The following is a 24825-nucleotide window of genomic DNA, read 5'->3' on the forward strand; positions in this document are numbered from 1 at the left end:
ACAGAGCAGACGTATTTGCTCATTTGGATACAACGCGCTTCCGTAGAAAATAATTCAAATGAAAGGTGAAAGACTAAAAAGCCCCAAAAATGTATTAACAATCCCAAAGCAAACTATTCAATCATTTTAGATATTAAAAAAATCACAGCACATTTCATGATTATGTGAGAATTTGTGTACATCTTTAAAATTCACACCAGTGGCCATTCTTTTTTAGTGTTTTTGCTTCATACATTTTCTTTTTTGTTTTTTATTCCCCTCTTGTTTTCAATCACACACACTTCCTGCAAGTGATTGACAGCTGAGAAGTCCCGCCTTCCGAGGCGCCTGACGCTGAACCGCAGCCCCTTGTCATTTTCGGCCCCGCAGGTCTCCATTTTCTTCTTTCCCGATATTCAGGATCAGAGGAGTGAAGATTTGGAAAAATGAATGAAGACTACGACGTAATCGTGCTGGGCACTGGACTCACGGTGAGAGAACAAAACAAACAATCAGACACTGCGGTCTGTCTTATCTTGAAGAGGATTTGCAACCTGTTAACATCGCAGCTAGCCGTTGACAGCTCGGCTTTGAGCTAGCTAACCGGGCCTAAGTAGCTAAGTAGCTAGCTTAGCCGCTAAAGCTAATGGAAACAGCCGGTTAAAGTAGCCTGAGCTAACTGTTAGCATGTCGTATCTTTGAGCGCTATCAGTGTCTAGAAAGATTAACGACATTAACTGTTTACCTACACTAGATAACTCTAAAAGAAATCACTATTTTCTATGTGTTATGTCGACTGATTATGTATTGAGTCCAGCTGATTAACCTAATTTGATTGTTAAAAGCTCATTTGACCAGTTTCTTTTAGTCTAGATCAGATTAAATGTTGATGATTAGTCCGCAAACGTTAGCCGACCTAAATTGAGCTAACTAGCTAACTAGCCTGCTTACAACGGAGTAACGACGTGTCAGCTCCCCCGATTAACCTCGGGTGTTGTCTTTATCTCTACCTTAGTGTATATTTATCCTACCTAGCCTGTTACCTTGAAGTAAGTAGTGAAAACGTATAAAGTTGCCAATTTAGTAGCTAACTACAGCTATCCGAAGTTTGTTAAAGCGCATCACTGTGCGGTGGACTCAACAGGCTGAGGAGTACAATTTTGTGGTTTATAGGAGTGACAAAGCTAATTATTACACTATAAACCGAATCATCTCTTTAGATTAAGGTATTTAACATTTGGGGAATGAACGGGCTGGCTATTGGGTGAATATAGCTGATTTACTCGTAACTTAAAGCTCCTGTGAGAAGATTTGATCTGGTTTTGATATTGAAGCCTCTTTATGACTCAGATTATCAAACAAGATCATCAGCATGAAGACTGACCATTTCTACATGGTTATTTTTTTAATGTCTAAAACCACTAGGTGATATGCTGCCTAACAAATGTTAGCTAATTAAAATGTAATTTAAGCATTTAAACATATTTCAACGTCAGCTGCACACCTGATGCACATTTTAAGTTCTTTATTCATAAACATCAGCCACGAAAAACATGGCATTTCCTCTTGTGTCCATGTTTGTTGCTTTTTCTGCCCAGAGCACTTGAATGAGTGTATGTCATCATTACAAATCGACAACTGGAATGTACGAAGTTTCCAAGGAGCGTGTGAAGGCCGCACTAAACTACATGCTGTAAAAGCAGGGTTTTAAAAAAATATTTTCCAAGAAAATTTAGTCGATAACTGATAAATTAAATTGTTGTGATAGGGCAAGGGGGAGTGGGTTTGTAACAAAATACTGCTTACAGTACATGACAAAATCAAAAGGATAAGAGGTACCACTTTGTCCACAGGGGCTGCCAAAACCGACACAGACTTAAAGTTCCTTACGGGCACTTTGAACTAAAATCTTCCGTCATGTATCTTGAAGTTCTTGGGTCGTCTTATAAAGCCAAATAAGCTGATCCAACATTTAGTGAGCTGTCAGTTCTTCTCTTTCTTTTTCAAATACAGACGTGCACAAGTAACTGCAAGTAATACACCATCAACAGCAGTGATGTTGGGATAGGTTTGCAAAGGCCACACAAAGACTTATGACAAACATTGGGACACAAGACAATATTGTTTTAAATCTAAAATATGCAAGTTAATTTAGCTAACCACAGCACCAGCAGATACGAGATTGAATTAGATCATATCCATCATTTGTATTTCAACAAAAGTTACTTAATATTTAGGATTGTATCACGTCAACAGATATGCAAGTCAAATGATATAAAAAGCCTTATTGATATGGAAACATATATGATTACCACAGGAGCAGATCATTAAAAGTGGATTCAATGCATTAAATGTACCAACTGTAGTACAAAATCAATAGTTGTTTAGAGAATATAAAGTTTATGAAAAAATTAAGCTATTGTTTCCTCGTAAAGTTCAGTATGTGCAGTATTATTCTCCTGTTTACTTCAATAGAGGTTGTTTTATTCTTTATTTCCACATTCATGACAGAAAAATACCTAAATTAAATAATGTACTCAACAGTTGAAACAACAAATCGAAACAAAAAGGGTTGTAAAATTCTTGCCTATCATACAGGATAGACAACATTATTAAATAATCTGTCGTTTGTCTGTCTGCATCACAGACAATCAACCTTGAATCTTTATCTCTGCATGTTTTTTGTAAAGGATGCATATCATTGAATATTTTCCTTTTCTGTTTTTTGGGTGTATTTCATTGGTGGTGTCAGTTTTATGAGCTATTTGCTTTTGTGTCACCTGGAAGGAAAACAGACAAAATTATACTCCCTGACAGACCACATGACGTGCAGGCAATTTGACACAGCTGAAGCATGACAAGGAAATAGTGTGCTGACTTTGGGACTTTTATTGCAGGCAAATGTCAGCTACTTCCTGTCAACCCCAAGGCCCCAAACTCTCTGCAGTTTCTAGACTGTTCTGAATCTTACTATAGTTTAAAAAATGATTTCATTCATGGCTTTCAGAGCGTTGTTAATGTGCTTTTAATTGATACATCTTCATGACAGCAAAGACTCTGTTACAGCTGCAGGCTCAGAGTGACGGGGTTGTTCCGTTCTGGTGTGCAGGGTGCTGGTTGAGCTCACATTTGGGTGTGGTTCCACCAAGGCTGAGGAACTGAAAGTAGCCTTCGCTGTAAGTACGGTGTAAGTTAACAGAGAGCTACACCGACTTGCAGCCAGCCTAAAAAAGTCCTGCAGACCACAGCACAGTGTAGTTTCACATGGTTTTACTTCTTAGTGCTAATCGGTGACTTCACTTCTGTTTATCTGACAGCTTCTCCTTTTATCACTACACACACAAACACAAGCCTTGCCATTACTACAAACTCAGCAGGCTTCAGAGGATATCCCTTTTTGTCTAAGAATCAAGTTAGCTCCAATAATAACTTTTGCAATCTTAGAAGTAGGATTTTGCTGCATATATCTCTCAAGTATGAGTTTTTATTTACTTGTTTTTTAGTGTGCTGTAGTTGCTTTTTTATGTCTGGACTGCACACATAAGGTCATCATGATACCAGATCTTTAAAACTTGGATACTATATTAGTGAAGATCAAACAATAATGATACCTGTTTTGATTCCACAGCAACAGAAATGGGCACCAAATATCAAACTGTACCTGCCTTAATGCAGCATGGTTCACATTATGATACACTTTGATCCACAGTAGGCAGCTTTTAGCCTGAGGATGTCAGGGAGTCGGGGAGACTGCAGTGATTTTCTTATATCAGTCATTACTAGTTCTGGGAATCTTTGGGTGTCTCACGATTCGATTCGATTTTCAAGTCTTGGGGTCACATTTTGGTTCAGAATCAACTTTCGATTCAAACATGATTCTGGATTCATTGATCCATGGATTCAAAGTCTATTTATGAATTAGTACATACTTAAGGATCTACTCCAATCATCTGTGACACTGGCTGAATTTCTTGTTGCTCTATTTGGCATTCTACTGAGTTAAAGAGCTAGCTTTAGCACTTAGCAGAGAGTGACTGATTAGCTAAAAAAAATAATAATAAAAAATAGATTTTTGGAAGTTATGAATTGCTTTTAAATCTTAGAAGAGGAGAATCACAAAATTTTACATAAATCGATTTTTTCCCACCTCTAGTCATTGCATCAGCCTTTTGAAGGAAGTTATGCTGCGTTCTATTTACCTCAGAACTCGGTAGTCGGAACTGGGAATAATGTCACAGTCGAGTAAACTGCGTTCCAGTTGCATGTCGGAAAAGCAACATGGACGCCTCCAGGAGTACCTTTGTTTTGTTAGCTAATACCAGACGATAACAACACACTACGTGAAAATATCATGACAAGACCTCCACAGAGAAAACTTGCACGATACCATCGGTGTGATTGATTTAATTACACAAAAAGTGTAAGTAAGTTGCTAAGAAACACAACAGTAACAGCTTAAACATCCCTGTCGATGCACGTAGCAGCCATATTGGATCTGAACTCGGAATTCCAACTTCAGGGGAACGCAGCATTAAAACTAACCATTGCTCAGTTGCAAATTGTTGTCCCTCCTTGTACATTTCGTCGAGGAAATATTTGTCAGTAGGGCTGCGACAATAGGTTGTTTATTTGCAATGGAAAAGTGATAGGAGTTTCTCAGTATTATTCCTAAATAAATATTTTTATTCTTTTATGCCTTTATTGATGAGACATGCAAGTTGAAGAGTCATTAGAGTTGATAGAGAGAGAGTGGCCAGAGGTCAGATTTAAACCATGGCTGAACTAACTACTAGGCCACCAGTGCTCTTTTTTTTTTTTTTATTATTATTATTTTTTTAATTCATGTTATAGACAAAACAATGGATGTATAAATAATAATTCTAAAAATGAACAAACTCAAAATTATTTTTTTAACATCACTTTATCTTTTTCTTCAGTAAAATGTTGGTGTTTTTGTACCCATGAAAAGGAGGAAATTGAGTTGTATCACCGGCGGAGACGAGCATTGTTTCCATTTCCTCTTCTCTAATGAAGCAGGAAGTTTACTTTGGTTAAAGTTTCAGACATTACCAATCAACTGAAGTTAAAAAAATCACAAACATGTACAAAACATAGGGATGTGCATCGCTTCAAATCAACCAAATACTGATGAAGCTCGGAGTCATGAAATATCTGAATTCCTCTAAAGCCAAAACATTCCTGTCTAATTTCATAAGCTCATCACATGTTTAGCATGTAGAACTTTAATCTGCGGTGTAACTATGAGAGGAATGCAGTGAAATTATGAGTGCAGTTAAGTACTCTTTAGTATTATGCTATAGACTACAACATAAAGACGCAGGGATTGATTTTACCAGGGATTGGTTAGGGTTGAAACTAAAAATGTTTGTCTTCTCAATAGGTTTTCAACTCATAGTTTTCTTTATCACACAGCAGAAAATAAAGGAAAATATTGTAACTGAGTCATTGCATATAGACAAAATGAGCACAACATGGTAGGGCTGTAAACTTTTTACAAAATGTTCCAAAAACTGCCTGTTAGTGTTTATTTCTGCAGGTTTTCAGTCTGGAGTCATTCACACCAGTCTCCTCCTCTTCAAAACAAATGAAGCCTGAGGTAGAAAATGGTAAAAAAAATCAAATCAGTCTTCAGTGATTTACACGGAGTACACTAGGGCTGTCAAATTGTATTCTGTATGAGAACATTTATTTAAACCTGGGTAAGAAATTTCACAATCAAATTGTATTGAGCCCTTCAAATTCAAAATATACAATCTATTGGCGCATCGGGCTCTCTGAAGTAGTTTGCTGTTTGATCCAGCAGAGGGCGCTCCCATGGTTACTTGACCATGACATGCACTCTTTACCTAAATAAATGTAGAAACTAATGTTGAGGCAAAAGCAATGGGATCACAATTCAGAAGTGTCATGAGGGAGACTCGTCTCTCTGCAGACAGCAGCACACTGCTTTGGTGGAGAGAGACACATGGTCGCCACAAACCTGCAACTCTCTAAACTGGCTCACAAATATTTTTGTTTACCAGGGCAGGATTGTCTGTGCACTCTGAACGTTTGTTCTATAGAGAGAAAAAAAGAGCTGAACTCGATCCTGATCAGGTTAATAGAGTGTGTTCAAACGTTACTGTGTCATGTTCTTAACTCGTTAAGGATAGTTACGACATCCCTAGAGTGTACACAGTCGTAAGTAGGGCTGGGAATCTTTGAGTGTCTCACGATTCGGGGTCACGATTGGATTCAAATTCAGTTTTCTATTCAAAAAGATTCATGGATTCAAAGTCTAATAATTATGAATTAGTACTTCAGAATCTACTTCAGTCATCAGTGAGACTGGCTGATGAAATCGATTTTTGGTATTTCTGAATCGATATTAAATCTTGGAAGAGAAGAATCACGGTTTTTACATAAATATATTTTTTTCCCCCACCTCTAGTTGTAAGTTAAGATCACTCGAATAATTAATCTGGATAAGTGATAGGGAGATTAGTTGGCTGAAAGTGTATTGAATCCCACTGACATGGGCAGGAAGAACTGAAAAAAGTGCATCTTGCATGTAATAAAGCCTCAAAATGTTGAATACTTTAATATTTTTAGACAATTTAAAACAATATAAGCTGCGTTACTTAAATGATCGATGGTATCGAAAAGTACCAAAGCTTAAAATAAACTACAGATCTTCAATAATGTTTTTAACCCAAAGCTGCCGTGAGTTTCCTTGCAATTATTGGTAATCACAAACAAAAAAACTTTCAAATTGGGTAGCTTAGACTTCTGTCTTTGTTGCTGTGGTATCATTAGATTTTTCCTAGAATCTTATCGGGAATATAAGGATCTGGTTTTGAAAAAAGCTGAGCATGTAATAACAGTGTTTTGAGATTGGTGTGGGGAAAAAAAGGAAAGGAAAAATCAAAGCTTCAAAGTGAACAGTCAAATCCAATTCAACTGACATTTTCTGAGAGCCCTGATAAACCTGCAAATGTAAAAAAATTTCTTTAGAATCTGGAAACACAGACTTCTTAAACTTAAAGCCGCTTATGGATTAGCAATGTATTTTTTCAGTTGTTTGCGTAGCTACTACCCATCTCTCAGGAAACCTTCAGTGTGTCTGTTTTATGTAATGTCTGCGCTCTGTTGATCCTGTGTGCCAAGTGGGTTTATGTCCAAAAGATTCTTGTGACTGGAAGCACTTTAAAGTGTGTTAAAAACGTACAGTGTAGTGTAGTGCAGTGTAGTTATGCTGTGGCTGCAATGCTCTGTCATGTGATCGCCTCGGTCTGAACCCTAACGACCCATCCAGCTCTGGTGGGACTTTGTCTCGTCTCTCTCTGTGAGTTTTATTGGTCTTATGTGTTAACAATTTAACCGGGACTTTGCCTCTGGTCCCACTGTTTAATACTGGTTTAGTTTTCTGCCTGACTGTACACTGGGTCAGAGCATTTTCCTCTCCGTCAGCATGGCCAATACTCTGGCAGAGGTAGCGATGACTAGGCTGCCTCCGGCTCTGTGCTAAAGCCTTTATTTATATAGGTGTCAAAGCAGGTTGGCTTTGGTCACATGTCAGCAAGAAGTGACAGTGACACATCAGAATTTATCCTTAGCCTTGCTGTATGTCCTTCCTGTCAATTTCAAGTCCATACAGTAGATGACACTCAGACATATACATGACCAGATTTCACTGCAGCACATGTTATTTTCGGAAAGCGTCTATGAAGCAGCTTGTGTTGCTGCTTCAGGATGGAGAGAAGTTGGTAATGTATGTCGAGGGGAGATGACAGTCTACAGCCGTACCAATATTAATCGATTTCTACAAGTCTCATATCTACATTTAATATTCTGCCATCATGACAACTAGGGCTGAAACGATTCCTCGACTAACTCCAGTAATTCGAGGACAAAAAATCCTCGAGGAAAATTCTTTGCATCGAAGCATCGGACGTCACTTCCGGCCCGGCTTAGTGTTACCGCACGGTGCATAAAGTGTGCAGTCAATTAAACAGCTGCATTGTGTTTTCTGTTCCTCAGTATGTTGTTCTCCGCTCTTTTGTGGATGTTGTCATTACATTGGACTACACATAGCATTGATATAAAGGTAAATATTCTCATTATAGCGTCATGTAGCAGACTCTGTTGCTTCGGCCGCTACTTCGGCGTTGTTTATGGATTGCGTTACCACGTTGGGGAAGCGCAAGACCACGGCAGATCGGTAGCTCCACATACACACACATTCAGACATGCACCTGAAAATCTAGCCTTGAAACGGCAGACTGAATAGGACAGTAGTGTTTGATGAGTGTAACATTTTTCAGAAATGTTGGAAGGCCAATGTAGAGGTCATGTAGACTGCTGCCACCTATCAGGATTGTTTGTCTCTTTAAAAACTGACAGATATTCTTCAGGAATTTTCCTCATGTAAGCCTTGATGCTCTCCCAAAATACCACGTGCTTCAGTGAAATCTGATCATGTCTGTAAATGTCTGGGTGTCGTCTGCTGTATGGACTTGCACTTGACAGGAAGGGCATAGAGGTACATTCTGAGCCTTCAGTGCTGATGACGCTGTAGGAGTGCAGGTCTTTTGAAATGAAATCGGTAATCGATTTTATTGTCAGCTCAGAATTAGCAGGCAGATGGTAAAGTGATTCAGTGACTGTTGGTGAAGTGTTGATGCCTGTTGTTCAACTCTTTTCATCTTCAGGTGCTGGCTTGATGTGAGCTCAGGCATTTCAATCATTCACGTACTTCACTTTCATTTTGCAACACTTGACTTCAAATAAGACTGGGTTGGCTGAATGTCTTGCAGCTCCCCAGGCAGCACGTTATGTCGGACACAGCCATACATTACAGACGCTGAATGCTAACTAATGTTAGCAGCCCCAACTGTGGAGTCAGGAACATATCATCAAAAGAGGGTGGAAAGTGGAAAAATGTTAGCTGCAGGTTTTCTGTGCTGAAACCTGCCACACTAATTTATCCTATCCAAAAGAAGCAACAAGTCTGCACACAGGCAGCATAGGTGTCACAACAATGAAAGCTATTATCCATTGTTGTCTAGTGAGAAACAAGTTTGACCGTATAGCATGGTAGTGTGAGCTGTCATTAGGAAGTCAAACTAGTTTTAGAGTAAATTGCAAACCAGGTCATGTGACACACAGTGGTTCTCTCTCATCTACATACTCACTGCTGTAATCGTATTAAGGCCTTTGCGTCTGCGGGAATTCCATACACTGTCAAACTTCCCCTTTTTCCATCATCCCTAATAAAGCCTCCTTGGCTGTGAGCCCAGTAAAAGTTGTGATCATCCTCCTGCTGCGTCAGAACGGACTCCTTGGATACACCTTTCTTTGATTGTAGTCTTACTTCTATATCAATTAGGTTTAACATTTACTTAATTTTACTTTACTGAAAAATCCACTTTTAAAGTGTTTTTGAACATATATTTGGATAACCTGAGTGTCTACCAAACCAAAACTGTACCCATCCAGTCCTTTGTTAGAGGGCTGCATAAGTCTTAGAACACCAAAACGGAGCGTTCAGAGAGAGCTGGTTTATACAGGGTCACAGACCTCCTCTGGTGCTTGATTCATGTTATATTTTGACCAAAGCACAGCACAGATGTTTCATTTAGACCACATGGGACTGTTTGAAAAGGTGGACAAGGGTTATAATATGTCCTCTTTAAACAAAAACTAGGCATGCTTGATTTTAAGTTTTTAATCCTAAATGAACCTTTACATAACTAAGTCTGCAATCGTAGCAAGGTTTAGGTTCGAGGTGGCGAAAAAAAGGGTGACCTAAGCAGGATTTATGGTTATGCAGTTGTATAGGAGCATGCATTCTCCATTTGTCACTTTGTGTAGCACGGGAGCTTAAAGACTGTGAGCACAAAGGTATAAGAATATGTTTAAAATACAGACAACCTGTATACATCCGCCTTGTGCTGCGGGATAAATTTAACTGTGTTTTAATAAAATGTTGCTTCCTATGAAGGTTATCGAGATATAATTGTTGTACAGGCTGTGTCTTTGTACACTGAACAACGCAGGGTAGAGAAACGCATGACAGGCTATAAAACGAGTCCTGTAATGACCACAAGCCAAACTTTGATGAGAGCAGAGACGGTTCAGAGATAAAACCTCAACAGGAAAGAGTGTTGCAGTCGTCAGCTTCTTTGATTCTCTCTGCTATAATGATGTGTTGTGATGTCAGCCTCCCCCTGGTTGAACCAGACGGTGATAATATTACACTACAACATATTCTCAGGCTGTCGCTGTTCTGAAGCTGTCGCTGTGGCACACTGATCACTTCTATTTTATTGTATGATTTGGAAATTTGATGTTAGTGCTAAATACAGACATGTTCTACAGGTAAGACGTAAGACCCATGGAGTCCCTGTAAAGAAAGCAAAATTTCACCCAAGAATATCTCTCTCATCTACTTTATGTTTTCATTTTTCAAAAGCATCTTTCTCCATAGACCATGATCAATTCATGAAATAGATTAGCTGAAAGATATGTCAGTTCAGGAATGGAGGAACGATCACACAAAATGTGTGTTTATGGATCGTCTTGAATTCAAGTGAAAGAGTTCCAAGACTGTACGCCAAGGTTCATGCTAAGTTCCTATTTTATTTTACAACAGAATTATGTCTTATAGGTTGGTATAATGGGGCACGTTAAGCACACACACTGCCATAATGATACCACTGTGTTGGATAATTAATCTGTTTCCATGTGTTGCTGTCAGAGTGATGTTGGCCTGACTTCTTTTTTTTCACCCATCAGGAATGCATTTTATCAGGAATCATGTCGGTGAAGGGGAAGAAGGTTCTGCATATGGACCGAAACTCCTACTACGGTGCTGATAGTGCCTCCCTCACACCTCTGGAAGATGTAAGTTTAGCTTTGACCCTACTAGTTAAAAAGAAATGTAAGGGCGCGGTCACACTGGCAATCCGTACCATTACTAATCACACTTCAACGCTAAAGTCCAGTGTGACTGCTCTGTATCGTGCTGAGGCACAGTACACTTCCTTGGCTTTGGCACACTTTGGAGAGGTGTGCTTCGGCGCGGTACACTTCATGCACGAGCACAAGCACGCGGGTACACAATGCTGACAGCCTTCATTATGGAGAAATCTGGAGTTTCATGTCTGTATCTGACTAAAATGACTCAATATAAGCCACAAAGTAGCTGTCATGTTCTCTGTGTTGTTCTCCGATGTGCAGACGCGGACTCGACTGTGCGTCCCTTTTTAAAGGAAAAAAATTTTTTTGTAAGCTATTGTTGTTTTAGCAGGCTAATGTTAGCACACATTAGTTAGCTTGTAGCTTCATATTGCACATATTGTCCTTGACTAAAACAGCTTTATACATAAGGCCGTCCCGTCCATGTAAACATGGCTCAGACACCACCACACTGGGTTGAGGTTAGCATCAGACGCTTCTCACTCATTGTAGATAGTCATGACTCAGAGAGACATTTACACAGGATATATTTGATTCTGCTTTATTTACGTGAAAAATGTAGCACATTTTTCACGTAAATACTGTAACTGGCTTGTTGTTCAGACAGGAGGCCTTTAGCCAACACTGATGTCATCTTTATAAATGATATCCTTTAAAGCTTTGGTTCAGGCTGTCATCCTTTCACTTATTCTATTCTTTGTACAGAGTTAGAAAATTACATTGAGTGTATAAGAGAAAGGAGGACACAGAGTGTTGACTAAGTTAACTAAGTGTGAACTTAAATCGATGAAGGTGATCGGCCAAAAAAGTATTCATGAAATAAAGTTCTTAAGAAGAGGATCAAGTAGAGCTCAGGCAGTTGTCAGTGCTGTTGCCTAGCTTTCTGAACTGTACATCTATTTTCAGTGCATGTTGTTGCTGTTTCTTTTGCATCAAGTCTGCTTCTTTGTCCCTCTGCAGGTCTACAAGCGCTTCAGTCTTCCTGGGAAACCTCCTGAGTCCATGGGAAAGGGTCGGGATTGGAACGTGGACCTCGTCCCGAAATTCCTGATGGCCAACGGTACGTTTGGATCACCCATCTGTTTATCATATGCCGTGATAGTTTGGGGTCTCTTGCTACATTCAGCTCAAAATATCAGTCAATCTCTTGTTTTCAGTGTTTTCGTGAAAGATTTGATGCTTTCAGTTTGTTTCTGAGAGTAACACCAATGTGTGTATATCTCTTTCCTTCAGGTCAGCTGGTTAGCATGCTGCTGATCACGCAGGTGACTCGTTACCTGGATTTCAAAGTGGTTGAGGGCAGCTTTGTGTACAAGGGGGGTAAAATCCACAAAGTACCATCCAGTGAGACTGAGGCTCTGTCATCTAGTAAGTGAAAGATTTGACTCTGTAACAGAATATTCTCTGCTGCTGGTTCAAGTAGCACTGATGGTGGTTAAGTTTGCCTTTTGATCACTAACCCTACCTCTCTATCTCTTTAATAGGTCTGATGGGGATTTTTGAAAAACGCCGCTTCAGAGGTTTGCTGGTCTGGGCTGCCAACTATGATGTGAACAACCCGAAAACCTGGGAGGGCCTTGACCCCAACAAATCCACCATGGCAGACGTTTACAAAAAGTTTGGTGTGAATCAGGATACCACCGACTTCACAGGCCACTCCCTCGCACTCTACCGTACAGACGAGTCAGTTCACTCCCTTGTAGTTTTATGAATATTGTTCAAATAAAAATGAATAGTTACGTTTTATGACAAAAGCTGCTACATGCTACTCTTCATAGAGCTTTGAAATGATTTTCATCTCTCTCTTTCATCTTTCTCTCAGGTACCTGAACAAACCGTGCATCGAAACGATAAACAGGATAAAGCTGTACAGCGAGTCTCTGGCCAGATATGGCAAAAGCCCGTATCTGTACCCACTGTATGGCCTGGGAGAACTGCCACAAGGGTTTGCCAGGTAGAAGACCCTCCTTTTTTTGGGTGTATGGTACTGTTATATCTGCAAAACGAAGACTCTCAACTTGTATTGTAGTGTTAATCATGGTCGGATGTCTTATTATTGATATTTGTATAGCTTTAAATATCTCACTACCAATCAGAAAATGTTGGTATATTAGAAGATAACATCCCCATTGTGTTTAAACTCCAGGCTCAGTGCGATCTACGGGGGGACGTATATGTTGAACAAGCCCATAGAGGAGATCGTGATTGAGGATGGGAAGGTGGTGGGAGTCAAGTCTGAGGGAGAGGTGAGTAAATGTGTTTGTTAGATGTCTGTCATGTGTGATATTGACCACCTACCTACGCTGAGAGTTTATAGAATAACGACTGATGTGAATTTCTACACGCCATATTTTTAAATGTGAAAGCCTTAGATTTCTGTTTTCATGTTGGAAACGTAGCAGAGAAGCAGGTGGTTCTGTCAGAATCTCCTGAAGTTGTGTAAGGAATAACTCACTAGTCATGTAAGAGGTCACAGGCATGGCTGTGGGTGTCAGGATGACTGTAACCATGAGTTTGAAGATGGATTGTCTCAACATTTTCACTCAAAATTTAACCAAGTTGGCTCTCACCTTGTCAGTTGAATCTCTGCAATCTATTGTGAGCTTGTTAGCTTTACTGTTCACAGGAGTAACAGCTTGGGAAGCTTCTCTCTGACAAATATCTCTTTGATGTTCGTTTTTCACATCATCAGTCGGGGCTGCCAGCTGAGCTAGCTTCTTTAGGGGGATACTCAGCAGGTTTTTAGGTTTCCATCCCTTCAAAGTTCATTCAGTTTGGGGCACTGGTAGCGTAGTGGTTAGAGAGTGCGCCCCACACATGGAGACCTGTGGCTCCTTAACCGCATCTTGCTCTACACTCTGACTATCCACTGGCAGAATAAAGGCATAAAAAGCCCCAAAAGTAAATCTTAAAAAAAAAAGTTAAAGGCAGGGTTGGTAATTTGACAGGAATTAATAACGCATGTTCTCTGAAAAAGGAACCAAGAAAATCTCTCATCTGTAGCAGTTACAGATACTTTGACCAATGTCTGCCTCCCTGTCCCCCTGCTCGTTCGCTACCCCATGCATGCACGAGCCCACACTCAAAGCATGAGCTGAGGTCCGGTTCTGGACCAATGGCGCTTGTGCATGTACGTGAGGGGGCGTGGCTAGTAAGGGAGCACAGAGGGGAGGGGTTGGGTGTAGACAGCGCACTGAGGGAATGCTACTTTCAAAATCCTGCTAGTTTTAGAAAATTAGCAACCCTGCCTTTAATTCAGTTTAATTTGGAGCAAAAGTACCCAGTGAGACATTTACCCAGTGGCAACAAAAAGAACCAGTGAATTAAAATGGTGAAACACTGAATGCATTTCTTCAGCATCTCTCCTCTGCTCATAGGAGGGGCTAATGAGGCCGTTAACTTTGAATCCAGATTAAACAAATTTTGTTCAAACAAACAAAGTGGTTTATTGGCGTTTATGTAATGCTATTGTAACATCCAAAAAGGGGTAATTAATGCTTGCAATGTAAGATTTTAAAGGGACAGTAGGTTTGGCTACTGGAGCAAAGTGGAGTGTTCAAATGAGGCTCAGAGACAGGTAATAAATGTAAAACATTTACCGGCTTTAGTAGAAAAAGTAGTTTTGACAAACATCAGTTGGTACCATACACAAATAACAAGACAAGTTTCTAATATCAAATTAGCTTTTCTATCTTGGGTGCACCCTTGTAACCTGAATCCTGTATCTAACTTTCAAGTTATTCAAATCAAATTCAGTTCACAATAACAAATTAAATCTCTTATCAAATCAAATCACAAACACCATTCATTAGGAGGGTATCCTACACATCAGCCACCCTTTTACAGTTCCCAGAATGAGGTGCTGGTATTTTGAATCGTCCTTGAATAGTCTTAGATGTAAGAAAAGTCAAAAAGTGTCAGTCCAAAAGTTCCCGGGATGTTAAAGGGAAAAAAAGAGTAAGTCTGGGGTATTCAGAGTGTGTGTATAAGTGGTTGGGAAAAAGGGTAATTGTATGTGGGGCTGTGTGTGTGAAGGTGTGAGCGAAAACTGGGCCTACCACACCAAAAAGTGAGGCAGAACCTGTCCAGTGACCACAAGGTGTCTCTCCCTTCAGATCCAGGTGGGAAGGCTCGCCATCTATTTCACTGGACGGGTTACCAGAACAATCCAACAAACAAACAAAAAAAACCTGACCTGTCAAAAGACAGGGTCAGAGGAATATGATTAATATCTTCCTATGATTAATATGCAAATATTAATCCTTTTTCTCTTTTGATTATATTTAACATCATGAAATTTCTGTAACATCACTTGTTAAATTTTTCTGTATACATTTAACAATTCAAATCATGAATTTAAACATTTAGCTGCCATTATAATAACTTTTTTCCCACAAGTGCAGAATAAACTTGTAAGTAAACAATATTTTCATCAAGTTTATGTGAACAATTCAGACAGAACAATCAGTCACTTTATAAAGTGCAAAACACAGAGAATTCCCTCATTGAAAAAAAAATATAATCATGCTCACCGATCTCTGAGTGAACTGAGCAGACACAAAATACGGCAAAGCCCAGTAATGCCACGGGGTCTCTTCCTCCCTGCAACAGTACGTAACCAAAACACGCTAGCAAATTAGCATTTTTAGCTAGCGCTAACAATCGGGAGCTAACATGTCAACACAGCTACAGCTATACATATTGTATTTGAACCAACCCACGAGCAATAACTTCAATGCCTGTTATCCTCAGCAGAATCCACCCCAAATGTATCTCCTAGTTCCCTCGTTTAATTCAGACTTCAATCAGTTCAGCTCCGACGTTATGGCCTCTCTACACACATAACGGACACAGCACCCTGCTACGCACAGACCTTAACAGGTGGCCTCTGATTGGCCGAAACGACAGTCACCCTGTTTTCAAACATCCCCATTGGGTGAAAACACGAGAACTAACATCTGATTAAAACGAGTATAAAATATAAAATAGACAATATAAATACTCCACACCATTTCTTAAGCAGAATCATTAGGGTATAATAATTCAAAATGTAATAGTCTGTTTTTCTCCATATATAGTCTATTATACTACATGTGTTACTCTATGTTGATATGTTTGATGATGCACACAAGCTGATCCTTTAAACTCTTTGACTTATTATGGACACTTTCCTCATGCTGTATTGTAATGGGAAAAGTCACTTTTCCGGTAGATAACTCTGTGTTGTCCCTCCTCAGATCGCCAGGTGCAAGCAGCTGATCTGCGACCCCAGCTACATCCAGGACCGCACCACCAAAGTGGGTCAGGTGATCAGAGCCATCTGCATCTTGAGTCACCCTGTCGGACAAACCAACAACGTCAACTCTTGTCAGATCATCTTCCCCCAGAACCAGGTCAACAGGAAGCACGGTGAGCGCAGTCAGGAAACGAGCATATCAAAGTGCAGAATGGCTCTTCACTTTGGAAGTGCTTCTGAGCCTTCTCATATCATATGATTCTGCCAGACAACAACTGATTACACAGATTGTGTAAGATACCACCAGACCTTAACGTTAGTTTTGTTCTTTTCAGACATCTATGTTTGTATGATCTCCTTCGCTCACAACGTGGCGGCCCAGGGTAAATACATCGCCATCGCTAGCACCACAGTAGAGACAAATGACCCTGAAAAAGAGCTCAAGCCGGCCCTGGATATCCTGGAGCCCATCGACCAGAAGTTTATCAGCATCAGTGACCTGTATGCACCAACTGATATGGGAACAGACAGTCAGGTAGGCTCAGACTGCTCCTTCTTTAAACCCAAACAGAAAAATCTAACTTCATATCAGGTGTTGTGGAAACAATCGATTCCCTAAAGCATCACGATTGTTTTTTTCCCGGCCCCGGCACAGTTGGAAGAGGCTGGCCTCGGCATGGTACGGTTGCTCACACATGAGCACAAGCAAGGATGTGTAACATGGACATGATGTATAAATAATGACCGCCTTGATTAATTAAGAAATCCAGTAGTTGTAGAGAGCGGTGTCTGAACAGTGTTCTCTATGTTGTTCTCCGTTGTACTGACTCTGAGACTGTGCTCCTTGTAAACAAAAGGACGTCCCATGATCACGCAAAGCCATGCATGTCTTATTATGATGTGATGATGTATTTACAAGAGGTTAGCGTGCTCAGGCCCGGTTGTTCCTTGATCGATGTGAGTGCAGGACAGCAGGGGGGGACAGGTACGGGGGGTAACTGGGCCTAGTGTGACTATGCCTTAAGTTTTGCTACAAAGCTCACCTGTGTGATAACTAAATCACTAGTGAAACTTAAAAAAACAGGAAATGTATTTTTGGCTGACCTTGAACGGAAACAGAAGGGCGATGATGTTGCATTTGTCAGTCTGAAAATGTGCCAGATGAACACTAATAGATTTCAAAAGAGGGCACTAGTCTAGATCAGAATTTTAAAATGGAACAGAAAAGACACAAAGTAGTGCCAGATATTCTATTGGATGTAAAGAGTTCAGTACGGACTGAAAGAATTCTTGAAATAAACTTCTCTGACCTCTTTTCCCTCCAGATTTTCATCTCCCGCTCGTACGATGCCACAACTCACTTTGAGACCACCTGCGACGACATCAAGGACATCTACAAGAGGATGACGGGCTCTGACTTTGACTTTTCTGAGATTGAGCGCACTAAGAACGACATCTTCGGCGACTGCCCAGAGTAGAGGCGACACTCCTGCTTATCAAAGACGACGCTGCCGGCAAACCGAAATCATACAAAATTAAAAATAGAAAACCTACATAAAAATGTACACACCAGTGGGCTGGCTGAGGTTCATGGTTGGCCCATTGAGGCAGTTAATGATATATATAGAGATATGATATAACATTGTTGGGTAGGGTTCAGGGAGGGATCTATGCTTTTTCAAGTCAAATTCACATGATTGTTGCACTAAAAACTGGTCATTATACGGTAATCCCCTTCATTTTTCTGCTTCGTCATGCGAATTGATGCATGCTCTAAAGATGCCAAATCAAATGATAACTCATAATCAGTAGTATTTTCAGATCTATTATGTTTTTCGGGGGGGGGGGGAGGGGACAATTCATTTTCCTGTCATAATATAAAAGGTATTTTTCGTGTTGGGGTGGGAGAAAAGTGGCTTGACTTTGTGTGTCCGGATTGAATCATGTCGGTATCTAAATGTTGACTCTACCGTGTTCGAGCCAAGCATCTGCACCCCAGCTGATGGTTCATATCGTATCGTAAAAGGGTGTGATCGTAAAATTATCGTAAAAGGGTGCGAGGGCTCGATATATTTAGTCTTTTAACCCCTTTTTCGTCTAGTCTCCACAAATGTGCCGCACAAGCCGAGCCAAAAGAGCGCCAGCATAAAACCTCCCGAACCTCTTCTCAACAGCTTGAGTTACTTTAACGCATCAGAGGAGATATATTAGTTCCTGTATTATGCAAAGTGATGGATGGCCTGTGCATTAACAGCAGGTTAGCGGGAAGTGTGATTGACTGTAATTGCTTAAGAAGGACCAAATGTGTACTGCAGCAGTATTGAACTGATGAGAGCTCTTTGATATCCTCCATTTTAAACAACTTAAACTATAAACATCTCGGGCTCAAATGATTTCTGTACTGCAAAGTAAAAACAACTTTGTCAAAAACCGAAACTGCCTTGGATGTATTTATTTGTTACGCGTGACATTTGTGAAAGAAAACAGCATGGCAGTGATTTACAGAGGAAGAGATCAAGCAGGAATAATTCCTGCATTTAATGGCAACACATACTCACTCACACACAGTACAATATACCATAACAAACAAAAACAAACCGCAAGACCAGCTCATCTAATGTAATTAACAAAGTCTATACAGAAGAGAAAAAAAATCATGCTCTTCGTGGGTGTTTACATCCCAGTTGTTAACTGTGCTGTTAGTGCATCTCTTTGTTCGTTGAAAGAGTTTTGTGCTACTTGCTGCTGAGACACATAGACTATATATATATATATATATATATATATATATATATAGTCTAACAGTATTATTATTTACAGTCTATGCTGAGACCCAACAAGCAGCTATATCAAAAGGGGTTTATGTGTTAACTTTTCTAAAACTTAATGTGTGAATATAAGAAAATAATTTCAAATTTTTTAATACTCAAGACGTATGTGTTAAAAATATCAGTTCAATCTGATGGGCATTTTAAAAGGTTGGAAATCAATGTGGTTTTAGCGAAATACAAGGTCCCCTCAAGTGGCTTAATATGTTTGTTTTTTTAAACGTCCTAACATTTATTTAAACATTTATTAGACAATATTTTCTCATATATATATATATATATATATATATATATGTATGAATGTAATCGTTACAAACAGGGTTATAAACCAGGTAAAGTGGTTCAAAGGGTCATGAGATGCCTTTCAAAAGCATAAAAATGAAACATTTCTTAAAATCGAATATTTGACCCCATTATTGTAAAAATATAGACCAATATAAATGTGTCTGCTTAAAGCATTTTTTACAACAAAAATAATATTAGCCCATTAGTCTGCTTGGCTGTGTGCAAAGTTAAATATTTTAAGTCGGTGTGGGACCCTGGTCTCTAGCCCCTTATTTTGGGCGTCATCGGCTGAAAAGTTTGGGAACCCTTGATAAAGAATTCATAAACAGCTTTTTAAGCATTTCAAACTTCAGAGACGGGTCCAATATGAATATTTTAAAGACTTAAAAAATAAATAAATTAACCAAACTCTTTGAATTTCACTGAGGGCAACAACTCAACAACATACGTATAGGTTGCAAGGATTTAAAATATGGAACATGATCTAAAATGAATGCTGATAAACAGATAAATAGATACACTAGAGATACCACAGTAAAAGGATTATTAAATCGAGATGGAGAGAAAACATATCTTGTTAATGTCTTCATGTTTAGTCCCATTGAGATCAGTTAACTCTCTCTCAAGGCAAACCTGTCCAAGAATAGCAGCAACGCACATTTCAAACAACAAAAACACTCAAACGCCCAACAGTACACATTAAATAATGTGAAAAATAACGTCTGTTTGAGGTTTCTGGGCAGACCGGACCGCGCTGCACAAAGCAGCGTCTCACAGCAGAGCTATGCAGCTGTAGCAGCTGATTGAGAGCAGCTCATCGTTCAACATGGTGACGGTGGACAACATCACTCCACTCCATGAAGCCTGCTTACAGGCTCATCCAAACTGTGCAAGGCTGCTGGTGGAGGCTGGAGCCCAGGTGAGATATACGAAGCTTGTATTGATTACACTGAATTAAACTTGCATACGTGATATAAAACCCTTTTAAGGGGTGCCAAACTCAGTTCTTTGCTGCTGCCAACCAGCATACCTTGGGAATAATCAGGAACTCTACATGTCATGATTTATTAAGGAGCTGCAGGGTATCTGGATATCTGGGGGCTCTAAGCAGGATCATTTTGTGTCCCTGCCTTGCAGTGGATAGTGGAGTATTGCCATCGCAAACCAGCAACTGTGTGCAATCACAAACCTTACGCATTCTATCTGTACCTCTTTGAACATGATGGGACACAATTATTTTACTGCTTATTAAGGTGAGACAACGGCAGGCTAAAACATCCATTTTTTATGCACTGGTCAATTTTGAGATTTTGGGCTAGATCACTCCCTGAACATGTAATCTTTCAAACTACCATAAAGAAAATATCCAAACTGGGGGGGTGATTTAGAAATAGATAAAAGTGACGCGCATGCCACACAGCAGTGGCTGCTTGTTCATGTTGCCCGATTGAATGAGCTGCTTTGTGATTTAATTTGTCCGAATTGTGCCGGGTCAGGGCTGAAAATAAATATAGATCCACAGAATCATGGGTTCTGTAGCAGTTTATTGCTCGAGTACCGTCTGTGCGAGAGTGACAAGTACCGCAGGAGTGTGTACACATCTACGCAACTTCAAGATGAGTCCAGGAAGGATGTCGCGTTTGATGTGAATGTGCGAATGGTCCTCTTGGCACATGAGTTAGGTCTGGGATATGCGGCTCTCAGAAAAATCAGCAAGGTGTTGGGGATCCCTGCCCTTCACCTTAAAACTTATCAGAGGCATGACAAAAGAGTGACAGATAGGCTATGGAAAGAGGGTTGTGTCAGAAAAGTTGCAGCAGTCTGTAGAATTTCTATTTCAGAAATACCCTAATGAGCGTGGCTGTTACCACCCAGTGTTTCCCACACATAGACGATACCTGGCGGGTATTTATTTATTTGTTCATTCATAAAATTGCTGCTCGCGCAAGAGAGCGTGGATAGTGCGCTCGAGAGAGTGCAGGCACGCGCGAAAGTGCAGGCACGCGCGAGGACGGATCCGCGAGGAGCAAAACTCCCGTTTCAAAAAACTGCGGAGAGATAAGCCACAGCTAAACGAAAGTGCAGAATCACATCAACTTCAGAGAAAATGTTAATGTACAGCTGTTTGCTATTGATGCTGTGCTGGACATTTTCCAAACGGGAGGGGTAGTCGTGTCTGTGCGGGTGCGTGGATAAATTAAGCAGATTAAAGTTGTTTGTTGCAAAAACAAAATTAATTCAGAGGGGAAAAACCATAGACTGTAAAAATAATGGACGGGACAAGGTCCCCGGTCTAGTGAAGCTTTTATTTTTAGAGCTCCCCCTACTGACTGGCTACAGTATAGGTCATAAACCCCGCCTCCTCAATGATAACAGACGGGATGTGGGTCAAACTGTAAAGCTAAAATACTCGTCACATAATTTTTTTCAAACCTAAACTCTGCTGTGATCATTAGTTATTATCACCCTACATTGTGTTCAAGCGCTCATTTTTCTGTAAAGTTTGTTTTAAATAAGTTTGAGGTTGAAAAACGGGATTTTACGTCATATTTGACAATGATTGACAGCCGCCGATCTTGCGTAGCTCTCTTTGTGAATAACAAAAGTTACGTAGTGAAGGAAAGCCGAGATGCCATTGAATTTTTCCGTTCAGTTTTTTCGTCTTTTTTGAGCTGGCAAAATGAGTTGTTCTGCAGTAAACTGTTCTAACCGACCTGTGGGAGCTAAGGGATCTTTGCAGTTTTTTCGGTAAGTAAAAAAGTGATTTATGTGTCATTGGTTAAAGTCGTTATCTAGCTAGCTAACACATAAGCAGTCTAAGTTAGCTGAAATGTTGTAAAGCTAGGTTACTTATCCGGCATGATTTATCTTTTTATTTTATTTTATTAAATGAGCAAACCTAATAACTGACATGCTATGTTTCTTGATATTGTTATGTCGTTATTGTGATTGAAATTGTATTTAAAACCAAGAATCGTAATAAAAATCCGCTCATAGATGCGGTTCATTGACTGTACAGTTATTTTACAGCAAAAATAAAAAGTCTGGTAAGGTCTCAAAAAAGTATCGAGGGCAAAAACAAAGTCACGTAATATAATCTGGCCTGCATCATTACTAATGTGTACATGTTTACAGTCTGAGAGATAAGTGGGCTATACCGAGAGTAACAGGTTTACTTTCACCGTGCAGGCTGAAATTCATAATACTATATACGAGGGTAGAATATTTCTCTATGTATCCAGATAAAACTAAAGGTAAGGTGTGATTTAATATAATTGTTACTGATTTAAGAGACTAACCGAAACGTGAACGCAAACATCAACAACCGGCGGTGGTGTAATGTAATATTAACCGAGCATCATGCTGCTTAAACTGATAAATATTCTGCATTGTCTTGCACACACCAATTCAACAGTCACAAGTTGATCATATTGTACATTTAATGACGCTTATTGAGAAATTGTTCTAAAAATTGACAAAACCTGACAAACATTGCGGTGATTGTGACGGTGTCTGTATTTAACACCTTTGAAAGGAAGGTGTTAACCCAGGAGACCAGTGTTACACACAACATGCTGCTGTTATTGTAGTTAGGAGGAGACATGGGCACAATAAAAGAAGACATAAAGATCGCGTTTTCCCCCACACGTTAATATGTTTTAAATGTCATGCATTTATTTTTTATTTCGCTTCAATAATCATTAACGAAGAGAAACACCAGGATTAAACTACAGGCTATTGTTGCCTTTTTATAGCCAAAGAAAACTAAACATTCACAGCCTCTGTATTCAAAAGAATTTCAACATTGACATTTATGTCTTCCTATTTCCCTCTTTTCGCCAACATTATATTTTAAACTGGGGATTTCCTTTTTCTCGGGTTACGCGTCTCTCCCCCCAGCTTCCCCCTCCGGTGCGCTCGTCTCCTCCCTTTAAAGCCTGCTGCTGCTACTCTGTAGGACGCTTTGATTGGGGCACCTCACCAATAAAATACTATTTTATATTTTATAAGCAGTTTGCCACCACACTGTACTTTTACTCTCCAAAGGCATATGAGTACGTGCATGACAACTTTAACAAAGCTTTACCACACAGTCACACCATCCGCACAGCTGGTCCAGGATTTACTGTAGCATCTTTTACAACGCTAAAAGGTCATGTACAGGCAAACAGAGAGAAGGGAAAAGAAACAGTCTGTGCTCTCAAATAACAAAGCAGTCTCAAATCTTTGAGGAATTACAGCTATTTTTTTTTTAACTTTGCATACAGTACATCCTCTGATAAATAAAGTGAAGTACTTTGATTGCATTTCTGTGGTGTTCCTGTAGGTGACCATGATGCAGCCAGACTGAAGCAGCAGGTTGTGAAGGTGGACGCCATCATCTTGTCTTTGCAGTGCTGATTCTGAAGAGAACGCCTTCACATAGGACTCAAAGGTAAAATGGTCTCTCATATGATTGGACCGTGTTATTGTAACCGCTATCGGCATCAAAGTAATTTTAGTAACAATTTATAATCCTTCCTAAAATGTAAGGAAGACTAGCAGAAGATTTTAACAGCCTCTATGGTTCTGCAATAAGTTCATGTTTTTAATTGTTCTTCTTTCTGTCTTCAAGGAACTCAATGCTCAAAGGAAACAGCAGTCCAGACTCTGATTCCAGCTCCGGTGAGATTCTGCACACAAATTGGCTGTCTGATTATATGAGAATGTTTAACATTAGTTTAATTCATCTGGCTGGCCCATGTGATGACAGTTTAAAATAATCTTCAATAGAAAGTGGAAGGAACACTTTTGTCTTAAAACATAAATTCATAAAGCTGATCATATTATTGAATTCATCATGTCTTTTATATTTTGTTTTTCCTCATAAATAGTTATCCTGTCATAAAAACAAACTTTAGAACCTGAAGCTTAGCAGAACCTGAGGACAGATCTGATTTCAGGTCTGAGGCATAAACATCACAGTAAAATTCATTATACTTTACATTTAACTCCGTGATTGTTTTTCTTTATTACAGAAGATACTCTCAGATTCAGATCCATCAGCAACCCCTGACAACATGGAGGACTCGTCCCCTGAGTGTTTCCTGTCCTCTCTCCATGGACTTCTTCTCTTCAGTTATTAACTCTTGAAAACAGCAGCACAAAATGCCAGACTGTCTAACAAGTCTGTGATTGAATAAATTGAAATGGAATCTCATACGTATCTTGCTATGCTTATTGGCTTTAAATGTTTAATATTAAATAAGTTTGAAGGCCATTTATCTCAGACGAGACCAGCTGTGACAAGCTGAGCTTGTCTGTTAGCTTTGCTGTTGTCTTAGCTGTTGTTGGTCAAGAAGAAATGAATGTCAGTTCAAGGCCTTTTCAAATGTGAGCTATAAACTTAACTGCTAAATTATTTTACTGTGACCAACACGTTGTTGTACTCCAGTTAATCAGAGACAGTCATATCAGATTTTTAAAAAGTTTATTTAAACATTTTATGAAAAGAAATCTTCAATAAACAACCCCTGG

At 39.6% G+C, this 24825-nt stretch overlaps 1 protein-coding gene across 1 annotated transcript; it reads left to right on the forward strand.

Annotated features, from left to right (window-relative positions):
- Nucleotides 1–312: 312 nt before the first annotated feature.
- LOC109993971 (rab GDP dissociation inhibitor beta) lies at nt 313–18631 on the forward strand. Its single transcript, XM_020647152.3, has 10 exons — nt 313–470; nt 10777–10884; nt 11920–12019; nt 12193–12327; nt 12444–12642; nt 12782–12913; nt 13106–13205; nt 16197–16368; nt 16531–16730; nt 17521–18631. The coding sequence occupies exons 1-10, from the start codon at nt 426–428 to the stop codon at nt 17671–17673; spliced, it is 1344 nt and encodes a 447-aa protein (XP_020502808.1). The 5' UTR covers nt 313–425; the 3' UTR covers nt 17674–18631.
- Nucleotides 18632–24825: the final 6194 nt, after the last annotated feature.

Source organism: Labrus bergylta, chromosome 23 (genome assembly GCF_963930695.1).
Source record: "Labrus bergylta chromosome 23, fLabBer1.1, whole genome shotgun sequence".
Classification (NCBI taxonomy): domain Eukaryota; kingdom Metazoa; phylum Chordata; class Actinopteri; order Labriformes; family Labridae; genus Labrus; species Labrus bergylta.

Excerpts from the sequence above, each read along its gene's own strand:
- LOC109993971 (XM_020647152.3), top strand. The coding sequence starts at position 426 with ATGAATGAAGACTACGACGTAATCGTGCTGGGCACTGGACTCACG. Across the intron at positions 12,328-12,443 it reads GACTGAGGCTCTGTCATCTA|GTCTGATGGGGATTTTTGAA; the intron begins GTAAGTGAAAGA and ends TCTCTTTAATAG. Across the intron at positions 16,369-16,530 it reads CCAGGTCAACAGGAAGCACG|ACATCTATGTTTGTATGATC; the intron begins GTGAGCGCAGTC and ends TGTTCTTTTCAG.